Raw genomic sequence first — 13,635 nt, forward strand, 5'->3', positions numbered from 1 at the left:
GTGAGTTGTAATCACTGATCACGGATCACCATAACAAATATAATAATGCAAAAATTTGAAATATTGCAAGAATTACCAAAATGTGATAGAGACCCGAAGCGAGCAAAGGCTTTTGGAAAAATGGTACCAATAGACTTGCTCAACACAAGGATGCCACAAACCTTCAATTTGTAAAAAATGCAGTATTTGCCAAGTGCAGTAAAATGAAGCATAATAAAATGGGGTATGCCTGTATTCTCGATACATGTTCCTTATCAGACTTGATTTGGAAATATTTTTTCCCAATCAATGGCTTGGCTTTTTATTTTCCTAGTGGTGTCTTTTGAAGCACATACGTTTTTAATTCTGTTGATGTCCAGCTTATCTATTTTTTGTTGTTGTTGATTGTGCTTTTGGTGCCATAACTAAGAGATCGTTGCCTAATCCAAGGTCATGAAAATTTATATTTCTTCTAAGAAGGTGTATTGTTAGAGTTTTATCTCATATTAGAGAGTTTATATATCTCTGTTATATTAGAGTTTTATCTCTTATCTTTAGGTCTTTGATCCATTTTGAGTTAGTTTTTGTGTTTTTGTGTATGATATGAGGTAGGTATTCAAATTTCAATTCAATTCAAATTCTTTTGCATGTTGATATCCAGTTGTCCTGGCACCATTTTTTTTGGGGGGGGGGTTGGAAGATTCTTCCCATGATTTAATTATTTTAGCATCCTAGTCAAAATTTAGTTTACCATGAATGTGAGGGTTTGTTTCTGGATGTTAATATTTTTCCACTGATTTCCACTGTCTAGTCTAAAGCCAATACCACACTGTCTTGAGTATTGTAGTAGGTTTGGAAATTAGGAAGTGGGAGTTCTCCAACTTTGTTCTTTTCAGTTTTAATTGTTAAAAAAATGCTTTTTAATGTTTATTTTTGAGAGAGAGAGAGAGAGAGAGAGAGAGAGAGAGCGAGCAGGGGAGGGGCAGAGAGAGAGGGAGACACAGAATCTGAAATAGGCTCCAGGCTCTGAGCTGTCAGCACAGAGCCCGCCATGGGGCTCCAACTCAGGAGCCACGAGATCATGACCTGAGCTGAAGTTGGATGTTTAACCAACTGAGCCACCCAGATGCCCCCAGTTTTAATTGTTTTGATTTCAGTTTTTAGGGATCGTGCTTTTTGAAATTTAGTTTTATACTTACATAAAATTTTTACACAGTTCTGAATTTGAATCTACAAAAATGACGAACAAAGTCTAGCTTCTGTTCCTATCCCCTCTCTTCCTTTCTTGCTCCCTTTTTAATGGTTTATCTGTTTTTAAGAGTAAAAGCAAATTCATATATGTATGTGTATGTGTATATTCTTATCTCTCATCTTTTGTTAGATAAATGATAGCATAGTATTTGTACTTCTCTCCACCTTGCTTGTTCCACTTAACCCTATGTCCTGCTGATTATTCCATAGTTGCATGTAGAGATATTTCCCATCCCCTTTTATAGTCGTGTACTATTAGATTGTGTGATATGCAATCATTTTTTTAACTGGTCCTCTTTTGGGATTATTTGTAGTCTTTTGCTATGATACATATTTCCATTGTGAATAGCCCTCTGCACATGTCTTTCTTCATTTTTGTTATTTTTGTCAGTGTATCTTTGGGTAGTGTGATTTTACTAGACATTGGAAAACACTCCTTCATTAGGCTTGTGCCATGTTGTCATCGCACCAGCATCGTAAAAGATGCTCGTTTTCCCACAGTCTTGTTATCACAACATGTTTACCTACTTTTGTATTTTCCCTCCATTTGATAGACAAGAAATCCTGTGTTTGGTTCAAATTTATAGAACTCTTATGAAGAATATTGAATTTTTAAAAATATGGTTAAGAGTCAATTGGGATGCTTGGCTGGCTTAGTTGGTAGAGTGTGTGACTTGATCTTGGGGCCGTGAGTTCAAGCCCCATCTTGGGGTAGAGTTTACTTTAAAAAAAAAAATGGCCAATTAGATTCTATTTCTGTGAACTGTCATAGCTCTACCTGTTTTTACATTGTGTTATTGGTCTTTATTTTTTAAAGGTCTATATCTATTCAGTATGTTAACATTTTATCACTGATATATCAATGCTATATATAGCTGTGTGTGTGTGTGTGTGTGTGTGTGTGTGTGTGTGTGTGTTTTAACTGGGCTTAGAGACTCCTTGCAGTAAAAAGTCTGAATCCACATTTTGATGTTTGGTTGCTGACAGCTTTTTAAAGACTCACCTCTCTCTCTTTTGCGCCATATCAGGCTTCACAGCAGGTCTGAAAATGGCTGGAAAGGGCAAGGAAAGGAAGCTGGCTTGGGGTTTCTAAGTTGGCTGGGAGTGGGGCTGGGGTGAGGGTTCTGGTTCACTGATGGAACTTCTCTTAGCACCAAAAGAAGGGAGCACGTGGGCTCTCATCAGTTTCCTCCTCTGGCAGGCGGCAGCCAGGGTACAACTGAACTTGTTAGCTGTCAGCTTCCCAGTGGGCCCTACCTAATCTCTTCGGGACACCATGGCAGAACACCCTCTGTACTGTCTGAAGACCAGGCCAAGTCTCTTGTTTGGGTTTGGACCTAGTGTGATTTGAAGAAAGGATATTAAGGGGGAAAAAGAAGACTGAGTTGAGGGGAGAATGTCTTTATATCTATAAAATAGCTGGTAAATAGGCTTTCAAGACATTTCTTGCAAATGTTTGACACAAGGTGGCTACGTCGATGGCCAACAATCCTATGTCAGCATTATTTCCAGGATGCTTTTGGGGAGAAAGCTCATTGGTTAGTAGGGCACTTTGCCTTTGATCCATAATAATCTATCAAAGGAAAATAAGTCTGCTTTAGGATACATTATAATCCATTGTTTTAAGGCCAATTAGAAGCCTTGAGATTGCCAAGGACTTTTGACTTTATCGGCTTAGAGCTTGAGGCTTTGATTTAACTGTTCTTTGTGTTAGAATTGAGGCCTTTGAATTTTGAAACTGGTCTGAGAGCTGAAACCATAAAAATTTCTGTCTCAATAAGGGTGGGTCTAGCCATAAAAATTTCTGTCTCAATAAGGATGCGTCTAACATTAAGTGCAGTTGGGACCTGGAGCAGTGTAACATGTAAAATGGAATTACCCGATTTCAACTGATACTGGTAAATTTGTGATGAATAAAGAAAGTAGCAAGAGGTTCCTGGAAGTTTCTCAAAGAGCCACCAAGAGATCTTAAATCTCACCAAAGTCTTTACCAAAATGTCTGTTTTATCTTTGTGTGATGAGATTAATGGTGTTAATTTTCTTCTTTTTGCTCTGTTTTATTTTTTTTAAGTTTATTTATTTTGAGAGGGAGGGTGGAGGGGGGAGAGAGAGGAGAGGAGAGGAGAGAAAGAGAGAGAGGAAGTATCCCAAGCAGGCTTTGCGCTGTCAGTGCAGAGACCGACACAGGGCTCCATCTCATGAACTGTGAGATTCTGACCTGAGCTGAAATCGAGGGCCGGACACTTAACAAACTGAGCGACCAGGGCGCCCCTAATTTATATGTTCTTTTAAAAGCTGTTAATATGTTGTTTTTAGTCATATGATTTATAGTTGCTTTGATGAATAAGTGTTATGTTTGTTGTTATATGGTAGGAATTGCTGAATGAAACAATGGTGATTCATTTACATGTAACTATAAAAGCTGCTCTAGATGAGTAATTAATGATTTATTTAAACAGTGGCTTTCTTGGCAGGTTCTGTGGCCAAGAACTTCTTCACCAAATCAAAGCTTTCCATTCCAGAACTCTCCTACATATGGTAAGTACAATTAATGCCATATAGTATCATACTGTCATTACATACCCATCCCTTAGTTTCTACTTTTGCATTTGGAAAGTCTTATCTTTTGAATGTTTTTTATTTTTTATTTTTATGTATTTATTTTTTAAATGAATTTATTTTATTAAAAAAAATTTTTTTTAACGTTTATTTATTTTTGAGACAGAGAGAGACAGAGCATGAACGGGGGAGGGGCAGAGAGAGAGGGAGACACAGAATCCGAAGCAGGCTCCAGGCTCCAGGCTCCGAGCTGTCAGCCCAGAGCTCGACGCGGGGCTCGAACTCACGGACCGCGAGATCGTGACCTGAGCTGAAGTCGGACGCTCAACCGACTGAGCCACCCAGGCGCCCCTAAATGAATTTATTTTAAAGAGCATCTTCCCTTGGGGTGTTTCACCAATTCCCATTCCTATTTATTTACTTACTTATTTATTTATTTTAATTTACATCCAAGTTAGTTAGCACGTAGTGCAGTAATAATTTCAGGAGTAGAACCCAGTGATTCATCCCCTATGCATAACACCCACTACTCATCCCAACAGGTACCCTCCCTAATGCCTCTTGCCCATTTAGCCCATCCCCCCATCCAGAACCCTTCCAGCAACCCTCAGTTCTCTGTATTTTAGAGTCTCTTCTGTTTTGTCCCCCTCCCTGCTTTTATATTATTTTTGCTTCCTTTTCCTTATGTGCATCTGTTTTGTAACTTAAATTCCACATATGAGTGAAGTCATAGGATATTTGTCTTTCTCTGACTAGTTTCGCTTAGCATAACACACTCTAATTCCATCCACGTTGTTGCAAATGGCAAGATTTCATTCTTTTCGATTGCCGAGTAATATTCCATCATTTATATACCACGTCTTCTTTATCCTTGCATTTTTTTTTCAACAGACTTAGAGAGTGAATGGAACTTAAGATTTTTGTTGCTGTGAAGATTAACTTGTATGAGAAGCATAATGATCAGTGTCTGGCACATAGTCTGCATTGTAACTATTAGCTGTTATTTAAAAATGAATTTCCCAATTATTATCCTCCTCTAGATGCCTTTCCTGTCTAAACAATTGTGTGGGCCCATGAGCATTTCCGTCTCGTGAATTGTATTTCTGGATGTTTCTGTTCAATATGATGCAAGTAACCAGAGGATCTCGAAAAGCTATTCTTAATGATATCTTATGAGGCCAGGTGAACAGAAGGCCCACAAATGTTTTGGAATTAAGTCAAATATGGCTCTTCTAGCTGCCTCCGAGCTTCACAAATTTGGCTGGTGTGTATCAGCTGGGCCCCCATTCAGATGTGCGGCTGTGGTGTGCCCTGTACCTTGCTGCCACGCAGGCCGCGGCCGGGCTCCAGAAGGGCCGTGTGGGGACGGTCCAGATGGCGGGTTTGTGTGGACGAAAACGCTTGCTGCCTGTCTAAACTCCCAGCTGTGTGTGGGCTCTTCTTCCTCAAGCCTGGGTGGGAGACCGTGCTGCTGTAGATATATAATTAAAACACTGGAATATTTATGTAAGACTTTTTTCATGAGGATTTATAGAAATCGTGGTAGGACTTAAAATTGCCTGTCATGTTTTGTGCGTTTTATTGGAAAACTATTGCAATAACATTTGTGCATGCCAATGTATCTGGGATCCTGAGCTGGATTTAGGTTCTTCAGCGGTATATTCTAGCATAATTTTTCTTTTTTACGACAAGCCTTATATTAGATTTTAAAGCTAGGGGAAAAAAAGAAATTATCATTTTGAAAAGAATACACTCTGTTTTTGGCAGAATTCCCAGTTTTAACATTATTGGCATGAGGCCTCCTATCTTTTTGTTGAGACATATCTGCAAAAGCTGAACGGTATTCTCTCCACCCAGCGTTTGAAACAGTTCCCTGACTTCTCACCCGGGGCGGGGGGGGGGGGGGGGGGCTGCTCCTTCAGGGCTGGCTCATTCTAAATATTTGAGGGGAGGAGGCTGTGAATGGTCCAAAGGAAAGTTAGGGAGCTTACCTTCTGTACTTCTTTGGAATAGTGACACCTTGCCAGCGCAGGTTTATATCCTATCTCTTTACTTGTCCCAGCACAAATATGGCATCTCTGTACATCTACGAGACTAGTTGAGCTTATGGTGTCTTACTTTGGCAAATGGGTTTGTTTTGGGCTGAGTAAATAGCTCTGTGCCTTTCAGTGGGAAACAATGAAGCAAAGATAAGCCTTTTCAAGACTCTTCCTTTCTGCCTTGCTGTCTTATCTGCTTCCAGCCTTCCCAAGTTGCTAGTTTTATCTGAAAACCTAATTTAACCAGTGTTTATTGAACTTACTTGTATTTTCCCAGGAGGGAATTCTCAAGCAAATTTTTTGGTACAACATTTATGTGACTTAAAAACTTTAAGGTTTTTCCTTAAAGCTGGAAACCCAAGTGCTTATTTGTGGGCCCAGGTATGTGTATAACGTCTGGGACAACGACACAGGCCGAGGTCAGCCCTTCCTTCGACTACTGTGGGCACCGGGTCTGGAGCTCTTCATGCCGCCCGGTTATCGAACGACTCTCAACCAACTGGCCTTATTTTCCTTTTCGTGCTCTAGTGTCTTGTCTCATGTGCTCGGTGTTGTAAAACAGACCTCCCACAGAACCCAAGGAGTGTAAAGTCTTGTTTACAAAGGGCCACTGGTGCCAGCGCTCTTGATCAGCATTTGTCCTCCCAAGTGCCCCCTGAGATTTCATAGGAGTTTGGGGACTTTGCAGGGCCACCCCCAGCGACCTTGGGAGTTGTGTTTGCGTGTACGAGGCTGAGTAACTTTTCCTCTAAGCCCCGTGTTAGGTACTTGTGACATGTTGTATTTAGGGAACTGAGTGATGCTGACTGTGATGGAGCCCTGACCCTGCCTGAGTTCTGTGCTGCGTTTCATCTCATTGTGGCCCGGAAAAACGGCTACCCGCTGCCAGAGGGCCTGCCTCCGACTCTGCAGACAGAGTACCTGCAAGCAGGTAAGGCCTCATCATAAATCCTAAACCTTGGGCATTTTCCATCCAGACGTTATAAGAACCTTTTGTGCCTTAAGGTGGTATCCAGGTACTTTGCAGAGTCCTTTGTATCTAAAGTAACTGTCCTTTAACTGATATTAGACTCTCACAACTTATAATATGAGTAATAGGGATGATGTGGGTAAAGTGTGAGTTATCTGTTACTCCTATTCTGGTGCTCTCTGGATGGATTTGAATCAGTCCCTTACCCTTTTGTGAAAATTACCGAGTAGGCAAGTACTAAACCTCTCAGCTGATACAAAATGAACAGGAACATCTTCCTGTAGAGCCAAGTTCTGATTTGGCATCTTTAGGTACACCCCAGTGTCCCCAAGTGGCTTGGGGCAATGGAATAGAACTCTTATACCTAATGAAGAAGTTAAAAATTACATGCCATGAAATGTGCCGAGTGCCGTAATCTCAATGTACTCTTGATGAAGTTTTACATCTGTATATACCCATGTAGCTGCAATCAGATAAAGATAGAAAATCCCAGCACACCACAAGGTTGGAATAGAGCTCTTTGTCTTTCTCCTTAATAAAGCTATTACCCCCAAACCCTTTTGATAAGAAAGAGTCATGGTGAGTCTAACATTTTTATCCATTCTTTTGGAAGACTGGAAAATTGTCTCTTGCCCTTTTCAAAGGCAGTGGGCAATGATATAATTTCTGTTACTCAGAGAAGTATAGCTTCCATTGAAAGGGTCCAGAAACAACTGGTACTGTCAGTAACCTTTCTTTAGGGAAGGTCTCTTAAAAACATGAGAGCTAGTCATGGATGATTATTGGCAGGAAGGAGCAATGTCTAAAGAAACTGTGATTAGTCATTAATAGAGTGTAAATTTTGTGGTTAGATCTAGTAAAGGCCCTAGATTATCATGTCTTGTCCCCTCATAACAACACTATATTCAAAGTGGCCAATGACTAATCTAAGTCAGTCTTGGGTTCTCTGACTTTTAAATAAAAAGTTTGTCATTTTCTGTATTTGGTAGTGAGGGGGCCAAGGCCCAACCAAAGGGAAGAGAGCAAGTATGTGGCTGGTGCCAATGGCAGGTAAACATGTGGGGGAAGAGTGACCCATTATTCTGGGATCTTTCCCAAATGCCTCATAAAATGTATGCACGGGAGCGTTCAAAGAGTAGAGACTACTACTCATTTAAGAGCTTAGACTTTGCTAATAGCAGCTGCTTTCTGACCGCAGCAGGCCGTATACCCTTCCTTCCAGGCTGGGGGAGACCCTCATGGGTCCCCAGGAACTAGTTTGCAGTTGGGCACCGTGACACACTGCTCCATTTCCTCTTCGGTGTCTCTCCCTCTCTCTCTTTTCCTTTTTCTCTTTGTTTCTTTTGGATTGAGGCAAAGAAGCACTAACAATCTTGGCAACTGCACAGGTTTCATAACCAAGTCAGTACAGGGTCATCCAGGAGCCCCTTCTCCTGGGAGCAGGGCCACATGGGACTTTGTCTCCCTCTAATGTGAACAGCTAACCAGAGGGCCAAGGTCTGCTCCAGGGCTATTTAGTTATATTTAATACATCACTGTTGCCTATTGTCAGCCCTGGGGAGAGTCCTGGGTAGCTTTCTCTCCCATGCCCACACTTAGCTTTCTGTTTTTGGGTCTTGATTAATGCTGTTGTATTGTTGTGATGCCCTCTGGCCATGGAACCTATGCCAGGTGTCGGGACTCCTTGTTTGACAAGTCACTTTGTAGATATCCAAGTATTTCACAGACTGTTTCAAAAGTCACTAATAAAAAAATTTTTTTACCTTGCCCCCCCTACCCCCCAGGTACAAAAATTATTTTATTTTATTTTATTTTATTTTATTTTATTTTATTTTATTTTATTTTATTTTATTTTATTGTTTGGCCCACCTTTAATTAATTAATTAATTAATTGTCAAGTTGGGTAACATACAGTGTATAGAGTGTGCTCTTGGTTTCAGGGGTAGATTCCCGTGACTCATCGCTTACATACCACAGCCAGTGCTCATCCCAGCAAGTGCCCTCCTCCATGCCCATCTCCCATTTTCCCCTCTCCCCCGAGTGGCTAAAATTAACAACTCAGCAAACAACAGGTGCTGGTGAGGATGTGAAAAAAACGGGAACCCTCCTGCCCTGTTGGTGGGAATCACTAATAAAAATTAAAAAAATCTGAAAGCCCTGAGCAAAAAGTGTGTTAATGGAAGTCAAGTAGCATTTTGATTCCTTTATTGCTGCAAATGACTGCTTTTGTCTTGCTTATGGAGTGGGGGGGGGTGGAGTCTGTAAAATAGAGTGCCAGTCAAGAGGCACCTTCCTTTCGTTTGGAATGAAGCCCCTTGTTTGTTCCTGGTCTTTGGTGGAGGCTGTCAACACGTATTTATACAGCAACAACTGAGGAACCCATGACATACCCTTTAATTAAACAAAGACTTCACATCATTTCCAGGGCTTGTGGGATTAATCATAAATAATAATTATATAGTTCTAACAAAAAACCTGAGAGATCTCTTAAAGCCTCATCAGGCTCAGTGATGGTATATTTTAGGCAAACCCTGAGGGTTTTAGCAGTTAACTTTTTAATGCTTTATCACTCATGCTTATCTTTATATACAGCTCAAGAAAATGGCCAGAACTGTCTAGGTTTTCTCTGTGCTTTTAGACTTTGCAAAATATGAGGGATTCTGTTCATTTTGGGGGTTCATTTTTATGGTATCCCACCTGTTTCTTTTTAATGTTTATTATTTTTGAGAGAGAGAGAGAGAAACAGACAGCAAGCAGGGAAGGGGCAGAGAGAGAGGGAGACACAGAATCTGAAGTAAACTCCAGGCTCTGAGCTGTCAACACAGAGCTCGACGTGGGGCTCGAACTCACAGACCGCAGGATCATGACCTGAGCTGTAGCTGGCCGCCCAACCGACTGAGCCACCCAGGGGCCCCATCCCACCTGGCTTTTTTAAAAGCTTAGTTCCTGTTCCAACTTTTTTTCTGATTAGCCTACATTCAGTCTTTTACAAAAATGTAATCCAGTTTTCAACAAGGTTGGTGAAGAGTATAAATTTGGTTGATACCATCATGCATTTATAATTACACAAGCTTGTTTTCAGTAAAATAATGAAACAAACTGTTGTGTCTGAGTTTTTCCCTAACAGTGAAAATGAAAGGGCACCGTTGGAAGGAAAAGTTGGTTATTTGATAGCTTACCCGTGGGCCTTTTGATATTTTCCTGTCTGGGTGACTGGGTGGATTCTGGTATAGATTTTTACTATAGAGTTTGTTAAAAATAATTATGTGAGAGGCACTGTGTTATTCTTTGTGGTCAGAATGCTGCGTTCAGAAGAGTGTTCCTACTGTCATGGAACTTGCTGGCAGTTAGAGGATGGATGTTAAACAAACTCACGTACTTGTAAATTGGAGGCAGTGGTAGGTGCTATGAAGGGGAAGTTCAGCTGCAGCAAGAGGGTGCGTCACCTCAGGGAAGGCTTCCTTAAATATTTGAGCTGACATGTGAAGGGTGAGCTAAGGGCTGTGTAGGTGAAGGAGGGGGAAGAGTAGGCTGTGGGCAGAGGGGACAGCAGATCTACTGCAGAGGCCCTGAGAGGCAGCTTGGGGCGTCGGAGGCATGGAGACTTGAGGCCACAGTGGCTGGAGTGCAAGGAGCCGGGCCTGGAGGGGCTGAGGATGAGGCTGAAGGGGCAGGTAGGGAACAAATCACTGGCAATGACGCTGATGGGTTTTAAGCAGGGAAGTGCCCCAATCAGATTTGCTGTTGGAAATGATCGTGCTGGTTGCTGACTGGAGAGCAGGTTTTGAGGAGCAAGGGTGCAAACTGAAAGACCAGGTTACTGGAGCAGTCCAGTCAGGACCCCAGGGCCTGTCACTAGGGAGGTGACAAGTGGAGTTGGAGAGATAGGGACAGGCTAGAAAGAGATTTAGTAGTTAATGATGGCATTTGTAGTTTTTGAAAGCGTTACCTTTTTACGTAGCAAGACCCGCTCATGATAAAGCTTTAGTTGTGTAATTCTACACACATCACTGATTGGTAAGCTAGAAACAGAAATCTCATCTTGGTTAAACCTGCTCTTGTGGCCAGATAGCAGAATGGTACTTGGAAAGTTGTTTTGCTGAGTTTTTACCAAGGAAATGAGACCCCCTAGTTTAGTCAGACAAATCGCCAGGGCCCACGGTTTGCCCTACCTGATATCAGTGAAATTCAAACCAGAGTAAGAAAATGAACAATTTAAGGTGCTTGTACTCAACTGTACAAGTTGAGTAGCTGTTAGTCATGGCCAGTACTTTACTACAGAGGGAAGTTGGCATTTCAGACGCTGGTGGAGGTGGGAGGGTGAGAAAGGATTAAAAACAATGTCAATCCATTTTGATGTTTGATTCAAAAAATTTTTTAAACACAGCATTAAAATTTTGATTTCTTAACAGCTGGTCTTGACAAATTTGTAGCTTCTGGCCATTGTCTGCCATGATCTTCTTTTCCTCCTTGGGATATTGACCAATTTTCTGGTTGAGACATTTCCTTCCTAATTACTTGGTGACAAAGTGGTGAAACAGAATCTGCTTCCCAGAATTGGTGTGTTAAGTATCAGTTTACCAAGTAGCACGATCCACTCAGCTCTCCAGCTAACCTAACAGCCTCTGTCACTGTTCTGTGTTCGAAGAAGCCCATAATGTGATTCTTCTTTCCTTGTAACTCAGCAAGAACTTGTGCTCTTATTTTTGTTATTCTGCTAAACAAAAGAAATAGATATTTTAGAAAGTCTTCTGGGGCACCTGTCATTGCAAGATCTTGTCTATTTCCAACAACAATAGCTAAAATGAAGTATTTCCATAGTTAATGTTTATAGCATTAAGACTCTCCCCATAGTTGGTGCCATTTAAAAATTGTGCTGGTAGCATAGTTAAAACTTCAGTATTGTGATAGCGAGGGTCACTACTATGTTACAACGTAAATGCTAAAAGCATGTACCTTCCAGCAGGACTGCCGGCAGTTCAAGTTCCTGCTCTTCCATTTACCAGCTATATGACCTTGAGTAAGTTGCTTAGCTTCCCTGCTCCTCAGATGCATCACATGTAAAATGGGGAGGCAGAAATAGTATGTTGTATATGTAAGGAACTTAAAATACTACCTCCTCGTGATTAGTGTCATAACTAGTATGTCAGTGCTGGCTGATTTATTGTAATATTTAACAGGCACGGAAAAGCTGATAAGAAACAATGCCTGCTATGAATATAGTATATGTTCTTATGTATTCTTTTTGTTTTTTCTTAGCTTTTCCTAAGCCCAAGCGGGAGTGTGCATTATTTGATTCTTATTCTGAGTCAATGCCTGCAAACCAACAACCCCGTGACTTGAATCGGATGGAGGTAAAAGGTCCTCATATGTTAATAAATAAGGGTGTGTGTGGAATTAAATCTATAAGCGTATATTCTTTATAAACTCCTGAAAATCCACTTTCATAACATTTTCTCATCATGCTGTGTACTTACGTTGAGGCTCAACCTTTCAAATCTAGACACCAGATATAGCTTATAATTATTTGTTTTCTTTTCTCCCTAGAACTAGATTTAGTGAAATAAGCAAAGTAATCTCTTGACCTTCTAGGGATGAAATTTAGGTATAGAAAAACTAAGCCAGAAGAATGCGAGCCAAGTTGTTTATTTTAACCAAGCTTTAATTTTGATGTTTATTCATTTTTGAGAAAGAGAGCGTGAGTGAGTGGGGGAGGAGCAGAGAGAGAGGGAGGCACAGAATCCAAAGCAGGGTCCAGGCTCTGAGCTGTCAGCACAGAGCCCGACATGGGGCTCGAACCCACGAACCATGAAATCATGACCTGAGCTGAAGTCGGACGCTTAACTGACTGAGTCACCCAGGCACCCCCCACCACCCCCAAGCTTTAATTTTGAAGTAAACATTGTGAAGTTGTATTTTTAATAGTTGAGTATGAACAAGATCTAACGGACCAGAACAGTTTTGAGAGGAAGTTTGAGAACTGTGTAAAAGGACCCCAAGTCACATTTAAAGCTACCTTCTCCCTCAGAGTTTTTAGCGTTTAGACCAAATGAAGACTGGTTTGGATTATCTCAAGAGAAACCTGTAGAATTCCTACAATGTTGGGCCTTGATGTTGTTGGGGCCTAGCCACATGCATAGTGGTCCTTAGGTATGCATCAATAAGTAGGAGTCATCGTAGTTATTGTTAATATCAGCACAGTCTTCATCATCATCATCGCCATTATGATTGCTGTGATGACAGCTTATGACATCTGTTCCCATCCTAAAAAAAAAACAACTCTGGAAATGTGTAATAAATGGAGGTTTATTCATAGGCTGCTATCGTCCTCAGACCCCGGTTAAAACTGTTGCAAGATGATGGAAGTCAGAGGCAGGATGCAGGACCATTTGTTTAATTTCTTGCAACTGTGTGTGATTATTTCTTCCTTTCCGTGGGGCTCTCAGGCATATAGTCTGTGCTGCATTGGCATCCTCTGCTCCTCTGTGAGGGAACTGGCCTGCTTCTGCAGTGCTTCCTCTGATAACACCTCTCTTGGCCTCTCTGCTACTCTTTATTCAAGTCATGGCCTCTGTTACTTTCCTCAACAGATCTCTACCTGAGGGAAAAAGGTATAAAGTGGTATCAGGAGTGATAGATGTGCATTTGAAGAGTTTTAGCTTTTTACATTTCTTATTTTGCAGAATGCATATGACGGAGAAGCAAGTAGACTAGTTAGCCACTTTTCACGGCCTCTGTGAACTCGGGGGCTGCTGGCAGTGTCCGGAGGCTTGTGTAGTTGCCTTGCTTTTGTTTGTTGGCTATGGGTCCCCCTGCTTGTGTAAACTTATGAGGTCG

General features: G+C 41.3%; 1 protein-coding gene across 13 annotated transcripts in view; it reads left to right on the forward strand.

Annotated features, from left to right (window-relative positions):
* The window catches only part of REPS2 (RALBP1 associated Eps domain containing 2), a 353,324-nt gene that overhangs the window by 100,552 nt on the left and 239,137 nt on the right, over positions 1 to 13,635 (forward strand). For all 13 annotated transcript variants that reach the window (XR_008290030.1, XM_053202117.1, XM_053202118.1 and 10 more), the window contains exons 7-9: positions 3,705 to 3,768; positions 6,617 to 6,759; positions 12,058 to 12,152. Coding sequence is in view for 12 of the 13 variants with exons in the window: in XM_053202117.1 (XP_053058092.1) it covers positions 3,705 to 3,768; positions 6,617 to 6,759; positions 12,058 to 12,152 (302 nt within the window). In the remaining variant the exon portion in view is untranslated. The remainder of the gene's footprint in view (positions 1 to 3,704; positions 3,769 to 6,616; positions 6,760 to 12,057; positions 12,153 to 13,635) is intronic.

Source organism: Acinonyx jubatus, chromosome X (assembly GCF_027475565.1).
Source record: "Acinonyx jubatus isolate Ajub_Pintada_27869175 chromosome X, VMU_Ajub_asm_v1.0, whole genome shotgun sequence".
Classification (NCBI taxonomy): domain Eukaryota; kingdom Metazoa; phylum Chordata; class Mammalia; order Carnivora; family Felidae; genus Acinonyx; species Acinonyx jubatus.